The 16999-nt window shown below is 35.5% G+C and overlaps 2 protein-coding genes across 2 annotated transcripts; both read left to right on the plus strand.

Moving 5' to 3' along the window:
* Positions 1–1285: 1285 nt before the first annotated feature.
* Positions 1286–16984, plus strand: LOC306860511 (filamin-B-like; the record flags this gene model as incomplete). Its single annotated transcript, XM_079402242.1, has 20 exons — positions 1286–1500; positions 3186–3349; positions 3447–3573; positions 3635–3771; positions 3921–4114; positions 4714–4827; positions 4917–5060; positions 5557–5635; positions 7673–7782; positions 7852–8045; positions 8658–8739; positions 11367–11454; positions 11548–11671; positions 11801–11846; positions 11961–12063; positions 12137–12277; positions 12837–12965; positions 14571–14837; positions 15808–16002; positions 16112–16984. The coding sequence occupies 20 exons, from the start codon at positions 1286–1288 to the stop codon at positions 16255–16257; spliced, it is 2799 nt and encodes a 932-aa protein (XP_079258368.1). The 3' UTR covers positions 16258–16984.
* Positions 8120–10388, plus strand: LOC306860615 (filamin-C-like). Its single transcript, XM_079402396.1, has 7 exons — positions 8120–8147; positions 8227–8350; positions 8602–8754; positions 8845–8968; positions 9063–9259; positions 9345–9468; positions 9534–10388. The coding sequence occupies exons 4-7, from the start codon at positions 8913–8915 to the stop codon at positions 9745–9747; spliced, it is 591 nt and encodes a 196-aa protein (XP_079258522.1). The 5' UTR covers positions 8120–8147; positions 8227–8350; positions 8602–8754; positions 8845–8912; the 3' UTR covers positions 9748–10388.
* Positions 16985–16999: the final 15 nt, after the last annotated feature.

The raw sequence follows: 16999 nt of genomic DNA on the forward strand, positions 1-16999 counted from the left end.
GATCTTTTTAGTGAATCAAAACCATACAATTTGACCAGGGTTGCCAGGTCTGTGAAACAAACAGCCCAGTTGTGTTTTTTTCTACATTTTTTCCCTCTGTCCCCTCCTTTGAAATGGCAAGATTGAGAGATTGCTTTATACCACAGTCGAGCAAATGTTTGTCTGGCTCTTGAGACAAAAGTGAGCTGGTTCTTTTAGTGAGTCAAAAATATACAGTGTGTCCAGGGTTGCCAAAACTAGCCCAATAGTGTTTTTTTTTTTTTTTTTTTTTTTTTTTTGGTCAGAGGTTCCCTCCTTAAAAATGGCAAGATAGAGAGATCGGTTTAAACGGGGACTTAAAAAAAACAAAAAAAAAACCCTGCTTGAAAACCGCAGACTTGGCCGCACTGAGTGCTAGTATAACTAGTGTTAGTCTTGATTCTTACCACAAATGACTGAAGAACCAGTTCTTTCTAGTGAATCAAAAACCTTACGAGTCAGTGTAGTCTGATTCCAGAAATGAGTAACTCAGGCAGTTCTTTTAATGCAATACTGCCTTACACTTCTTACTGTAAGACTATGTAAGCAAAGTGGGCGTATCAAATCTAGAGCTTGTGAATCTGTATCAAATCAGTTTGGGAAATTAATACCAAGCTCTATAATAACCTTGCAGAGTATTAAGTTGTACGATATACACTAATTAAAACAAAAACAAATTCTGGGCACATAAATGCACCCCTGCAAATCTATGGGCCCATAACCAAGTTTGCCATAAACCTGCAGCCAAAGGCACATGCTTCCATGGTGTAATGCAGTCTGCCCCAGTGAGTCAACCCTCCTCGACCACCACATGGGAAATACGAGGACGTGCCCAGTTCAAAAGAGCTCTGGCAATAATACGCTCAGTTTATTCTGGAGTAAGTGAAGAGTAACGTCACGAGCAATAAGGTTATCAGCAACAGTGATGTCTGCAGGTGGGAATTAGCTGAATTCCCCAGGCCTTAGGATCCTGTTTCTGACCCTGTCTTCCTAGTAAATACATTCTTCAAGCACTGATGTAACTAGAATCTGTTTTTATTATTCCTTTGCATGATGTGGGGTTGCGGCATGATGACACGCTTCATGTCAGAGTAAAAACAGCTCTCGAAGGCGCTGTATGATCATAATTATGGGCCAGAATTGGGGGGGTGTAGGGCACTCCCACCACCAATGAAGTTATATGAAAGCTTCATGCTTCACGGTTCTCAGGTTGCAGTTTTCAGTTTGGTATAAAAGGTTTTGGACTCCACACTGATCAGAGGGAACGATGGGTGACTTTAAAGATAGTGTTACTGCAGCTGCAATCAACCTGGCAGATGATGCACCGTGGAAAAAGATACAGAACAACACCTTCACGCGCTGGTGCAACGAACACCTGAAGTCTGTGGAGCTGCAGATCAGCGATCTAAAGTTCGATCTAAGCGATGGCCTCATCCTTATCTCGCTGCTGGAGGTCCTGAGCCATAAGAGGATGTTTAGAAAGTACCACACGCGACCTACCTTCAGACAGCTCAAGCTAGACAATTTTTTTTTATAGTTTTTGGATCATGAAAAAGTTAAGTTGGTGTCTATAGGTGAGTAACAACATGCCTAAACCCATATGTACAACATTTTAAAGATCTAGTTTCTGAATGTTTTTGAAGTTCACAATGAAGCAGTCTGCTGTTTTAAAGTCAGGTGTACAAAAATATGTATAGATGCAGACCAAATAAATGAGGAGAATAATAGATGAGTTGGAGAGAATAGTGAAAGTCATAAATGTTTTCAAAGTTTACAATTAAATTTTTTTGTGTTGTTTTGTACATTTAGTACATATATTGAGTATGTCAAAGCTCCTACTGCATGAATTAACAGGGCTAACTTTCAAATGAATCCATGTTCATACTCCCCTTAAATTAAAAGCATGTAATTAGAATGAAAAATCCATAATTCACCTTTAATTATATTAATTAGACAAAATAGCAAGTATAATTGTCTGTATGCTGTTAACAATGTTGCTGGCTCACCGCAACTGAGGCTATTACGCCATATAGGTGAACGTCAGGTTTCAATTTAGTTATTTTGGTTTAAACATTCACTTTAAATTGTTTAATTTCCATTTACAATTATGAGGTGATTGGCAGGGTTGTTATTGTTAACTATAACTATTAAAAGTTTAGTTTTTGTAGTTTTTGTTAATTGAAACTAAGCTTAAGTAAAATATAAATGTAAATAGGAGATAGAAAAACTCAGAAATTATAAATGTTTGATTGACTTTAAGTTGAAGTACCAAAATGACTGAAAAAGTAAAAATAACACTAAATATAAGTATTAATTTTGTCATTTGTTTATTTTTTTATATGATAAATTAAAATGGGAAAAGAAAACTGTTAATATTTTGGAATAGCTTTTATTTTTTATATTTTCAATGTAAATAATATAACACTGGTGATTATCATCTTTATTGTATCTATGTACATGACTAATAGTTCAATATGTTCAATATGTCTCTTAATGAAGGTCAGATGCAATGTCAATAAGTTGCGCCTGTTGTCTGAAAAACATTAGCATTTCTTCAGATAGACATTATAAGGTGTTGAGTTCAGTCTTCACAGATAATGAACTGAATTGCTGGTCCCACATGTTTATTACAGTTACATTTATTTTTTAATTAAATTACGTAATCCCATTACATCTAACTAGTTACTCCCCAGCACTGTTAATTTTCCAGTAGGTGATAAAACTGACTTTGTTGTTATGAGTGAATCATTCAATTATTAATTTAATGGATTCAATATAAAACCCTGATTCATTCAACAACAAAATGGCACTAATTTTTATTCAGACCTATAGTGTTCAAACCGATGCACAAAAATTGAGGAAGTATCCAGTAATACTGTCTAAAATGTTAAGTTAGTCAATATTAACTACTTGTTAACTGAACTGTTGTATAAAAGCAATATCACACCTGCAGTTGTGCTGTTGTTGGTCACAATATCAGCAGCACTTGCGGCCTCATTCCTACAGTGAACACCTTGATGCAGTTATGACATGTAATTGACATGGTATTTGTCGGTTACCTAAATCCAGTTGTTTTCATAATATGTACAACCTTGAGAATCTTGGGTATAATTTAAATTTTTTTTTTTGTTTTGTTTTTTTTATGTTTGTATTACCCTCTCATGCAGTTTAAAATCTAATTTTCTATTTTCAGTGCCTAAACCCAAAGCCTTTCGTGCCACAGGACGGGGACTGCAGTCCAAAGGCATGAGAGTAGGTCAGCTGGCCCAGTGTAAGGTGGACACCCACAAAACTGGGCCTGGAAATCTGGAGGTCAATATTAGAGACCCCAGTGAGTAATAGCCCGTGATCTCTCCATAATCTGTATGAAGATGTACACAATTATTTATTCCCTCTTAGGTCGAAATAAAATGTTATCCTTTTTTCAGGTGGTAAGGAAGGGGGTGTTACACAGAAGGACACACATGAGGGTGCATATACCTTTGAATATACACCCACTGCTACAGGAGATCACACAGTGGATGTCACTTGGGTTGGTCAGCACATTGCCAAGAGGTTATTTCTCTTTCAACATGATAATAGCTGATAAGCATTAAAATTAATTTTTCTGTTACAGCCCATTTAAAGTCCATGTTGGTTCAAAAGCTGGGCCACAGAAGATCCAGGCATGGGTACTCGGACTTGAGGGAGGGACTGTGGGTTTGTCAGCTGATTTCTTAGTGGAATCTGTTGGCGCAGATTCTTGCATGCTGGGTGAGTGGATGTTTGTTATTAATGTATTATTAACAAAATGGTATATCTAAGCAATATAATTATACATTATATTATATAGAACAGATAACATTACTAACAAACTGGTACGGTTAATTTATATTTTAAGTTTTACCAATTATCTTTCCAAGGTTTCGCCATTGAAGGTCCATCTCAGGCAAAGATTGAATGTGATGACCATAATGATGGCTCCTGCCTCGTGCGGTTCTGGCCAACTGAGGCCAGTGAGTATGCAGTACACATTATGTGTGATGATGAAGAAATCCAGGACAGTCCCTTCATGACTTCCATCAGACCAAAGAGAAAAGACTTCCGCCCTGACAAGGTAAGCTCCTATATCCTCCTCTATTAAAGGGATAGTTCACCCAAAAAGGAAAATTGTCATTACTTGCTCACCCTCAAGTCGTTCCAAACCCATAAGACCTTCGTTCATCTTTGGGAAACAAATTAAGATATTTTTGATGAAATCCAAGAGCTGTTTCTGACCCTGTATAGACAGCAGCGCAGCTACCCCGTTCAAGGCCTAGAAAAGTAGTAAGGACATTGTTAAAATTATTGTGCAAATCATTGCCCACAAAAAGTATTCTTGTAGCTTCATAAAATTACAGTTGAACCACTGATGTCACATGGACTGTTTTAACAATGTCCTTACTACCTTTCTGGATCTTGAATGTGTCAGTTGTGTTGCTGTCAATGCAGGAAAGCTCTAGGATTTCATCAAAAATATCTTAATTTGTGTTCCGAAAATGAACCAAGGTCTTACGGATTTGGAACGACATTTTTGGGTGAACTATCCGTTTCTGTTTTGCAGACATGTGTCTAGTGTGAGAGCCATTGCTCTTCTCAGAAAGATCCATTTTATATGAATGAGATGTTATCATTAGATGTCAAATTATATCATTACTTATGCATGTTGGATTTCAGGTGAAAGTAGAAGGACCAGGTGTTTCCCAAACTGGCTGCATAGTGAACCTTCGAACCGAATTTATTGTAGATACCAGACGAGCTGGTGAAGGAGAACTTAAAGTTTATGCTCAGGTATTAAATACAGTAAAATATTTATAAATTTTCTTCACATTTAAATTAAAAGCAATTTTAAATTACAGAGTGTTTTGACTTCTTCACAGAGAGCAGATGGAGAGTTTGTAGATGTTATTGTTGCTTCTGAACAATCTGGTGTGATTGTCTGCTCCTACATCCCTTCATCTCTCTCCAAACACATCATTGCTGTGGCTTGGGGAGGAGTCATGGTTCCTGGCAGTCCTTTCATTGTGAGTGCAAATATTGATCTTGAAAAATAGTGGTAAACATGATTGTATAATGTAAAGCTATGAGAATGTGATGCACTACAAATAAAGCTCATTCTGATGCATTTCATTTACATGGTCTAATGAAGTTAAAGAAAACTAATTTTCTCCAATTTGGTTTGCATCATGTTGCATTAATGTTCCAGCATCTGTTGCCTTATTGAAATTCCATTTCATCTCGCATTGGCTTTAAACCTGTCTGGTGATGATGTACTGCTGCTTAATGCTGCAGCCAGAGCTCACAGGAATGTAATAGGATATTTATTACTCTATTTGTGCTGGCATTCCCTCTGTCAAGAAGGAATTAAACTATGCTTATTGAAATCACATGTGAAAAAACATGTATTAAAAAATGAGCCAATGATCACTGAAATATATAGCTGTAATCTTCAGTTCTTTGGAAGCCTATGATTGCTGCACTGTAAGATTTTGTATGATCTCTTTGTCATTGCTGTTTCAGGTGACACCTCGCAGGATTAAGATTACACCATGTAGCCCAGTCTGGTGTACACCAGATGGATCGGAAATGTATTTCTCTGGTGAGTTTAAAGGAACAGTTAAAAAATGAAATGTTATCATCGTTTACTCATCGTCATGTTATTCCAGACCTGTATGGTGGAATGCAAAAGGAAATTTTTTGAAGAATCTTCACATAGCTTAGTGTATGGAACAATCGGTTTCTGAAAAAAAACTGATTTAGATTTCAAATTGATAAAAAATAATAGATAAAAATATAAATATACAGTGCCCTCCAAAAGTATTGGAGCAGTAAGGCCAATTCCTTTATTTTTGCTGTAGACTGAAAACATTTGGGTTTGACATCAAAAGATGAACATGAGATGAGAGATTAACATTTCAGCTTTTATTTACAGGTATTTTCATCTGGATCTGATGCACAACTTTGAAGATAGCACCTTTTGTTTCAACCCACCCATTTTTCATGTTACCAAAAGTATTGGAACAGATAGAATTAACAGATTAAAGTGAAAAAGACTTAATATTTAGTTGCAAATCCTTTGCTTTCAATAACTGCATCAAGCCTGTGACCCATTGACATCACCAAACTTTTGCATTCTTCTTTTGTGATGCTTTTGCAGGCTTTTCACCGCAGCCTTTTTCCGTTTTGGGGGGTTACTCCCTTCAGTCTCTTCTTTAGCAGGTAAAATGCGTACTCTACAGGGTTTAAGTGTGGAGATTGACTTGGCCAGTCTAAAACCTTCCACTTCTTGCCCCTGATGAACTCCTTTGTTGTTTTGGCACTATGTTTTGGGTCATTATCTTGCTGCATGATGAAGGATCGCCCGATCAGTTTGGTTGCATCTTTCTGTAAATTGTCAGACAAAATATTTATGTAGACGTCTGAGTTAATTTTGCTGCTGCCATCATGTGTTACATCATTAATGAAGATTAATGAGCCTGTCCCAGAAGAAGCGATGAAAGCCCAATCCATGACATTACTTGTGTAATGTGTACTATAATGTACACCTGTGTACACTGTGTTTCAGATGAGCTTGTATGTTTGGGATCATGAGCAGATCCTTTATTTCTCTAAACTTTAGCCTTTCCATCACTTTGGTCCATAAAATCAGTCCATAAAACCTTGTCCCAGAATTTTTGAGGCTCGTCTCCTATTCTTCTTGTTAATGAGTGGTTTGCATCTTCTGGTGTAGCCTCTGTACTTTTGTTCATGAAGTCTTCTGTGAACAGTAGATTGTGATCCCTTCATTCCTGCCCTCTGGAGGTTGTTGCTAATGTCACTAACAGTTGATTTAGGGTCTTTCTTTACAGCTGTCACAATGTTTCTGTCATCAACTGCAGATGTTTTCCTTGATCTACCCGTTTGAGGTGTGCTACTTAGTACACCGTGGTTTCTTTCTTCCTCAGGAGATTCCAAATGGTTGTACTTGCTATTGCCAGTGTTTGTTCAATGGTTTGATTGATTTTTCATCTTCTCTCAGCTTCACAATTGCTCGTTTTTCACCCATAGACACCTCTCTGGTTTTCATGTTGGTTACACGTCTAACTAACTATAAATGTAGTCTGCACGGATCTGAAACTGAGCGCAGACATTCAGTGCTATTTATTGTTTGAATAATCAATTAACAGGACACACCAGGGCAACAAAACACACCTGTCAGTCACATGTTCCAATACTTTTGGTAATATAAAAAATGGGTGGGTTCAAGCAAAAGGTGCTATCTTCTAAGTTGTGTATCAGATCCAGATGAAAATACCTGCAAATAAAAGCTGAAATGTTAATCTCTCATGTCATATTCATCTTTTGATGCCAAACCCAAATGTTTTCCAAATGTTTAAAGGAATTGGCCTCACTGTCCCAATACTTTTTACAGCTTTTTATTTTATGCATGCCTAAAAATGTAGGTAAAAGTAACGATAATCAAATACATTGATAAAACTAATAAACTTTTTCAGTTACTTATTAATAATATTATTTAATAAAAATAAGTAAATAATAATAATACAATTATTAAAGAGTAATATCACCTCTTAATTGTAAATATAGTGATATTCATGTCTCTGATATTTTTTATTTTAATTTATATGATTGTGTGTAGATGACGAGATGGACCTTGATGAAGACTTTCCAGAGAACGTTTGGCCTATTGGCCATGGAGAACTTATGAACATAGTTAGCCCATCAAACATCCAAGCCGATGCCACAAAGGTATTGAGTCTTACGCATTTTGTGCATTCACTTGAACAGTGTAGCATCAGATGGTGTTTGTTTCTTCAGGTAAAAGCTCATGGTCCAGGTCTAAAAGAAGGTATTCTTGGAGAACAGGCAGAGTTTATCATTGACACAAGCAGAGCAGGCAGTGGAAGGCTTGCCATAAGAGTGGATGGACCCTGTGAAGTTACACTACTAATTGTGACCGTAATACAGAGCTTCCCTCAGCTCATGGTGGGAATATGGCATTATTGTTCCTGGTATTAAAGGTGGAATCTGTGGTCGAATCCCCCAAAGTTTTACAATTGACTGCAGTAGCAGTGGAGAAACACCAGAGACTGTTGCTGTGGTGAGACCTGATGGTGAGCACAAAGTAAAATGATTAAGCTTGCAAGCATTGGGAAAATCATTTTTGAGAAGCTTTGAATGTTTTCACTGTAGGTTCCATGGAGCTTCTGGAGGTGACCGACAGTGGAGATGGCAGTTATACTGCTGTCTATTTGCCCACCATGGATGGCTGTCATTTATTAATGGTGAAATGTACTAATGATGAGAGTTTTAATCGGTGAGATGTTGTTTTTTGCAGGGAATGTTAACTTTTGTGGGTTATACGTTATTCAAATGTTTTTGTTTTACTTGAGTAGCATCTCTAAAAAATACAAAATATAATATAATATTTTTTAATTAAATGTTTAAAAATAGTTCTAAACTATTAACTTAAATATAGTTATATTAAATAATAATTTAAATACATTTATTAAATATTTTATATTGTGATTTTTGTTTATTTATTAATTTTTTTATATTTTGTTACAGACAATTCAAGTTCAAAGTGTTGCTAATAGATGACACTGCTCAAGTTGATGTATCAGGTCCAGGTCTGACATCAAGGATGTGTGCCTGGCGTCCTCAAACATTTACTATCGACTGCACCTGCACAAGAAAAGTTCCACAGTTTGTTGCCAGATGGTATTACAACATATTATATTAGATCACAACTGTTAATTCACTATTTCAGTTGCAAATGTTAAGTTGCACCTTTTGTTCATCATTAAATAGGCTTGACTGAGACCATAGAGGTTGAAGACAACAGCGATTGGACATACACTGTGAACTACTCTCCTTCAATGGAAGGGCTTCATTCTTTGATGGTAAAATATGCTGAAGATAATTCCTTTTGCAGGTATGAGCATTGCATTCATGGGCATAAAATATTGATTAAATGCATAGGTTTTGTCCTATAGAGAAATTTGATGCATGTTACTGTTCATTTACAGTCCTTTCAATTTTCACGTGTTGCCTGTGCCTAATTCTGATGATAAACACTGTGGCGGTAAAGGCTCAAAGAATGGTACTCCAGTTTTTGGATTGGGCTTAGAGGCGCAAGTGTGTGTAAACACTCCTCAGACCTTCACAATGAATGGCAGTAGCACTGGAGAGCCGCCGGAGACTGTAGCTGTTGTTACACCTGATGGTGAGAACGCAATGGAGAGGATGCATTATGTGGCGTTTCATGTAATTTTAAACAACAGAATTTCACTCATTATTTCCCTTTGCAGGAAAAATCAAGATATTAAATGCAAAAGATAATGGAGATGGAACATACTTGGTGTCGTACTCCTCTTCTGCTGAAGGATCTCACTCAATTATGGTCAAATATACCAGTGATGATTCCTTTAGAAGGTAATTTTAGTGTGTAGCCACATGCATTCGATATCCACATGTTCTTATTTCACACTATCTTTCAGTCTTCTCAGGTTTCATGCAATACCTTCTCACTCTGGTAGCAGTGTTAAAGATGTCTTAAACAAAGAGGAACGTTTGAGTCAGGTGGAAAGTGTCCACGCTAAGGCTCCTCAGATATTTGCTAATGGCTGCAGTGTGGCACCAGAGACTGTCACCACACTGAAAGCTAACGCTCAGAACTGTGAGTTTGAAATATTGCTATGGCAGTATGTTTGATAGGGTAATCAATTGCATGAGGTTTTTGCATGTAGGTTCAATCAAACTTGCAGATGTGATGGACAACACGGACAGAAGCTGTGCACCAAATATGGAGGGCTCTAATTCCGTAATGGACAAATACAGCAGTGAAGAGACTTTAAGAAGGTAAAATGGTAATTTACAGAGTCTGATTTAGGCAGTACTGTCATGTACAATTACCTGTTAGACATATTGTTATTTCTAGAGATCTACTAGAAACATCTGATGTTTTATTTGTGTCTCTGAGTTCCCGGAAGACTTGACAGTTCAACATCTAGAACCAAAGATTTGTGCTCAAGTTCCTCAGTCGTTCAAAATCAACTGTAGTAAATCCGGGAAGCCCCCTGAGTGTGTGCTGATGATCACCCCCAACGGTGAGGATCAGCTTCTCTTGAAAGACGAATTGGATTTCTGTTGTTATAGCTTGTATAATTGTCAAAGCCTCATATCTACAGAAAAGACTGAACTGACAGAGGTTAAAGAAAACGCAGATGGGACTTACTCTGTTAAATATTCTCCAAACATAGAAGGTCTTCATTCTTTGATGGTCAAATATGCTGATGATGAGTCATATTGCAAGTAAGAAAGAATGTGTATAATTAAAAAATAATTATACACATAATAAAAAAAAAAAAGTAAAAAAAAAGTTGTGACGTATTGTCAAGTATGGTGACCCATACTCGAAATTGGTGCTCTGCGTTTAACCCATCCAAGTGCACACACACAGCAGTGAGTAGTGAACAAATGCGCACACACACACACACACACACCTTGAAAACACACACCTGGAGCAGTGGGCAGCCATGCTGCAGCGCCCGGGGAGCAGTTGGGGGTTCGGTGCCTTGCTCAAGGGCACCTCAGTCGTGGTATTGAGGGTGGAGAGAGCGCTGGACATTCACTCCCCCCACCTACAATTCCTGCCGGCCCGAGACTCGAACCCGCAACCTTCGGATTACGAGTCCGACTCTCTAACCATTACGCCACGACTTCCCCCAAATAAATAAAATAAAGAAACAATTAAAAATAATACCAGCATTTATAATAGTTAAAAAAAAAAAAAAAAAAAAAAAAAAAAATATATATATATATATATATATATATATATATATATATATATATATATATATATATACATATTTGTAGTTATTAACACTTTTTATTTTAGTATAAACAGTTTTTTATAAATACTACTATATTAATTATAATTGTTGTTATATTAATAACATTATTATTGCTGTTATTATTATTATTTATTGTTGTTGTGAATTTGTATTAAAATAACTTTTTATTAAATGTAATTAAAATAACATTAATACCAAAATTGACCAATTTTACCTCAATAGTAGTGTTTATTAAAAAAAACTATTAATTTTCTGACAATAAAAATAATAATCATGATAACTAATAATAATAATATTATTGTTATTATAAGTTAGTACAATAAAAATTTAACAACCACAAAAACGGCTTCAAAAGTATTTTAAAGTCTTTCATACTACTAGTTTTTCAGTCCTCTGAGGTTCCATGTCCTGCCACACTCTACTATGAAGGATCAACATGTAACCAATACAACTGAGGTTTGTGGTGGACAATTAAAGGAAGATGTCTGTGCTCAAATTCCTCAGACTTTCACAACTTGCTGCAACACTAGTGAGGCCCCAGAGATTGACCTTATGAAAGCCGATGGTGAGCCCCTGATTATATGATCTGAATCAGTCCGTATGGAAGTCGTCAGATATTGACACGGAAACCTTGTTTGTTGTGGTATTGATTTTGCAGGCAGTACAAATCTTGTTGAAGTGTTAAATAATGAGAACAAGATAAGTGCTGCAAAACACGAGCCCTCCGCTGAATGCTCTCACTCCTCAGCTGTCAGAAATCCCAGTGAGGAGGATTTTCAAAGGTAAGATGGCCATTACAGTCCAGTTTCTAGCTAAACCATATGCATTAATCATTCTATCTCAATATTCTTATTCATTATTCACTCATTTGTGCTTTGTTTGTCCTTAATTAATTGTGACATGAATTATAGTCACCAGCCGTCATCCTCATGCAAACCTCAAGGTTTTCAAAACAAGGTATGAATGTGTGAAGTTTCTTCAAGGTTAATTTCAATCCATTTAATAATGTCTTGAGTCCATGAGACATTTCGTACCCTGAATGTCTTTAACATCTTCATTATTTCTCATCAGGTTGAGGGCAGAAATGTAATTCCTCTTGGTGCCATTAATCAAGCAGGTTTTCTGTCATGTGATATAGTCCTGCCATCAGACTTAAGTGAAGGTGAAATTACAGGTGAGCTGTTAACCAGATTCACTTGTTCATTTTAATAATCGCAGCCTCATCATTATTTTAATGGTATTCACAGGTGAGGTGATCACGCCGTCTGGAAAGACAGCACAGCCCAACGTGATTGATAACAAAGACAGTATCATCATTCTTAAGTTTGATCCTTCAGAAGAGGGTCTTCACCAGCTGCTTATTAAATCATCCAGAAATGATCTACCAGGTTAGACTGTATGGAAAACATTGACTTGTCCCTCTTCTTTAGTTCTTCAACAAACAAAATCTGAAATTTTAGTGTTTGCTTTACAGTTGATCATGCTTTAATGGATAAGGATAAAATATTTTAGAGCCTTGCATAACTAGAAAAATGTATATTCATTATTATTATTATTATTATTATTTTATTCATTTATCTTTAAACTCGTACTCGTTTTTTTTTTTTTTACATTATCTGATAAAGAACTCGCACTTTCTCATATAACCAAGAATTTTGGTTGTTTAGGAGGTGAATTAAAATAGGATGTTGGTTTTTTTTAGTTATTTTGCCTTATTGTAATGCTTGTCTTATTTTTAATCATTTTAAGTCATAGTTTTCCAAGGCCCCTTGGTTGAGAACCATATTTTTTTCATATATTTGGCATAGATGTCACTAAATACCAGCTTTACAAGTTTATTGAATATATTTGCTCTTCTTAATTTCGACTTAATTCATCCAACAATCAACATTTGTAATATTTATTCCGTCAGAACAGTTTAAATACAATTCTTTCTCCTTTCTGCAGAACTTCCACTGCAGTATTATGCAAACAGTCTTGCTAATCGCAGCACTATGGCCTATGGACGTGGCCTTGTGTATGGAATTGCAAATGAGACTGCAACGTTCACCATCTGTCAGGAAGATTCAGCCTCGAGTGAGCATTTGTTTTTTGATTCCATAATAGCAGACTGTGCACATTTTTGTGCAGTTGTACTGTTTATTGTTTGTACATCCAATATTAGTTGACATTTCACTTAACTGTGTGTCAATAGAACCAAGAACCTAACAAAGTCAAGTGGAAAGTGTGCTGAAATGGATAATCTTTATGAGCAAAAATAATAATATTGCTGCTATCAAAGCATAATGAAATATCATTCATTGCCATTATAATAAATTGCATTAGTGTTTGCCCACTATCTCAGCGGCTTTGGTTCCAGATGTATTTTTTCATATATTTTTCACAGAGGGGTTTCTAAAAAGTCTTTGTTTCAGTGTTATAAGCCATGAACTAAGACCGACAGTTACGAGGTGAACCAAGCTATCATTAAAACTCTTTCCCTAAGGAGAAAATTGAGTTTTTTATACTTACTGTGCCTATCCGAGGTAGTCCCTTCAAGTCCAGAATTGCTGGTATGGAAACCCCACCAAACCTCAAACCAGTATTCATAAAGTCATGGTGATCAAAGCTTAAATAACTAGATGCATGGTTTTTATATCCGTTCACACTGAGGAGCTGGACCACGGAACCTGCAATATATCGTACTGCCCAATCAAGGCTGGGAATTACAAAATCTCCATTAAATTCTCAGATGTTCCAGGTTAATAGAGCTGCCTTATGTAACCACATGTACTTTTATGTATTAGGTCACATTAAATTGATCAAAAGTTAGAATAAAGACATTTTTGATGTCACCAAAATCTATTTCAAATAAATGTTTATTTTCTATTCATCAAACAACCCTGAACAAAATGTGTAACAGTCTCACAAAAATAAATAAATACATAAAAAATATATATTAAGCCACACAACTCTTTTTAGCATTGACAATAAGAAATGTTTCTTAAGCTCCAAATAAATATAATAAAATGATTTCTGGAGTAATGGCTCCTGAAAATTCAACTTTGCTATCACTGGAAAAAATGACATCTTAAAATATATTAAAACAGAAAATTGTATTTATTTTAAATTGTAATAATATTTCACAACATTAAACTTTTTTTTTTTTTTTGTATTTTGATCAAACAAATGCAGCCTTGGTGAGCATAAGAAACTTTTAAAAATATTAAATTTTATTAAAGGGAGTGTATAAAGAATTTGTAACTATTGTATATTTTGGGTAAATTTATATTATTAAAAGATTATTTTTAATGAATTTTTATATTTTTTTATTTATAATTTATTTTAAACTTAACTTTGTGAAATTGCTCTTAAAATCCATTTGGCTGACAAATTTGAGGGGACATTAGGCTTCTTATTTAACTTTTTCTAAATTAGTTGGAGTAAAGTATAATAAATGGATAAATATTATATTCCTCTTTACCAGGGAGTCCTTTTACAGCTGTGGTGACAGACCATGGGCTTATGAGTGAGAACATCACATACAACCAGAAAGCAGCTGCTATTGCCAGCATTGGGAGTGAATGCATCTTAAAAATCCCAGGTTAGATGAATAGCCCATCACACTAATCCAGGCACTATATCTGACTTCTCCAGGACTTTGCAATGCCGCTAACAAAAATACATTCCCTTTCATTATAGGTACTGATGCTCAGACTCTGTCTGCTTATGTGCATGAGCCCTCAGGACGTCCAGGAGAGGCTGTTACTGTTCCTACAGGCAGTGACGCCTATGCAGTGAGCTTTCTAGCTAAAGAAATGGGAGTTTATGATGTTACCGTAAATAACCAAGATCAGACAATTCCTGGTTGGCCACTGCAGTACACCGTCGACCCACTTGGACAGGGAGGACGTGAAAAGGTCCAGGTGTGGGGGCAAGGCCTTCAAAAAGCTCTAGCAAGTGTTCCAGGTATCCCACTAATATTTTTCTCTCTCTGTTTTTTGTTAATGTGAGATGTTTTGTTATATACTCTGTGACAGCTGGCTAAGTCAATTGTGAGTCATTTCAAAAGTATGTATTGATTTAATTTTGCAGCTGACTTTAATATTTGGTCCCGTGATGTGACTTTCTGGAGAATCTCATAAGAGATCTGGAATGATTTAGAATTATTTAAAATAAATGTGTGGTACTATGATAAAATATTTAAACAAAAAGATTTTTGGAGCATGTTTTACAAGAAAATAGAAGGATTCCAGGATTTCTTGAATATTTCATACTTAATTGTGCTACTTGGCTTTTTTGTGTGTGTGAAATTTACTAGCAATTTCTGAGTTCAAATTGTTTCATTCACTGTTTTGTTTTTTGTTTTTTTCAGTGTAATATTTCCATTATTTAATATTATTTCCAAAAAGTGAGTTAGTATTTTATTCATTATATTAGGACTTGACCCATTCAAACCAAGGACAAAAACTATGACGACAATAATGCTAACTATACATATTTATAAAATTATATGCGAATAGGGATGTCCACATCACAGCAATAATAATTACAACACAGAGGAACAATATTGTTAAAATTGTCAATAAAAATATTGACAGCCAATGAGAATTCATCCTGCTTTACACTTCATACATATATATATATATATATATATATATATATATATATATATATATATATACATGTATGTATGTATATTATATACATATATTATATGTATATGTTATCTTGCAGGTGACTGAGGTTTCAGTCATGTTTGATGAGGAGCATGTTTCTCAAAGCCCTTTCTATGTGTCTGTCAGTGCCGCCACAGATAAGAGTCTCACACAAGGACAAAATTGCTCTGATATGAATTAGCAATGTTTTGGAGACAATTTCTATTTTGCATTGGATACGTTTGAGTGTGTAGGTACTTTGGTACTTTGTTTTATTCCAGCCATAGATCATAATCAGATGTGTAACAGCTATGAGGAACCCTCTCTGTTAGACATGGAAATAAACACAACATCTGACAGCAGTGCTGAGCCAGTTTTCCTGTCTGACGCTAGTAACGTCATCTGCCATGGCCCAGGCCTGAGTAAGGGCTTTCTAGGATGCAAAAACACTTTTTATGTGGACTGCAGTAAAGCAGGTGAGTGCAGCTTGACATTAGCAAGAATGTTAAGTAACTCATTTCACTAAGTAATGTCTCTAGAGAAATGTCTCTCTCAGAACTCAGTGTAGCTGCTTTTGTGTTGTAGGACGAAACCTTCTTTTTGTTGGCATGCATGGCCCCACCGTCCCCTGTGAGCGGGTGTCAATCATTCACGGGTGGACATCAGTACAGGATCAACTATGCTGTGAAAGAAAGAGGAAAATACATATTAGCCGTGAAGTGGGGAGATGAACACATTCCAGGATCTCCATTCCATATTACTGTTCTGTGACATACCTTCATTTATATCTGTTTATACACTGCTGTTCTAGGTTGGTAGGGTTTTGTTTTTGAAAGAAGTCTCTTATGCTCAACAAGGATGCATCAAAGTTTTTTTTTTTAAATTATTATCATTGATATTATAAACAGTTGTGCTGCTTCATGTTTTTGTGCATTTTTCTGGATTCTTTGATAAATAGAAAGTCCAAAATAAAAGCATTAATTTATATTTTAGTTTACTTTGTTTAAAAGAAAATAAAAAAATGTAGAAATAAATTTAATGCATCCGCGCTCAATGAAAGTATTAATGTCTTTTTTTTTCTCTTAGGTTTTTTTCTTTTTCTTTTTTTTTTTTATGTTATAATTTTTCAAATATATTTTCATATTCTCCTAATAGATTTACCTTTCACTGTATTTAATGCAAAACTAAATTAGATGGCTGGTTGAAATCACTCATTTTAATTTCAACGCCAAGCAAATGTGAATTTGCTTCATAACTTTGCTCACAATGGTCTAAATGTACTGATGCCTTATGGTTTCATTTTAAGAATGTGAACACATTTCTAAAAAAAATTATAATCAATGTACAATGAGCATAAAAGCAACTAAATGGCTTTAAATGTTAAATGGATTGAATCTGGAGAAAATGTCCATGTGATTTGAAATTCTTATCAGTCTGTTATTAAAAAAACAACTCTGTATCGTCATTTAATTT

Source organism: Barbus barbus (assembly GCF_936440315.1).
Source record: "Barbus barbus genome assembly, chromosome: 41".
Lineage (NCBI taxonomy): Eukaryota > Metazoa > Chordata > Actinopteri > Cypriniformes > Cyprinidae > Barbus > Barbus barbus.

Coding starts and splice junctions, on each gene's coding strand:
- LOC306860615 (XM_079402396.1), top strand. CDS start 8,913: ATGGAAGGGCTTCATTCTTTGATGGTAAAATATGCTGAAGATAATTCC. Junction 8,969..9,062: donor GAAGATAATTCCTTTTGCAG/GTATGAGCATTG, acceptor GTTCATTTACAG/TCCTTTCAATTTTCACGTGT. Junction 9,469..9,533: donor AGTGATGATTCCTTTAGAAG/GTAATTTTAGTG, acceptor ACTATCTTTCAG/TCTTCTCAGGTTTCATGCAA.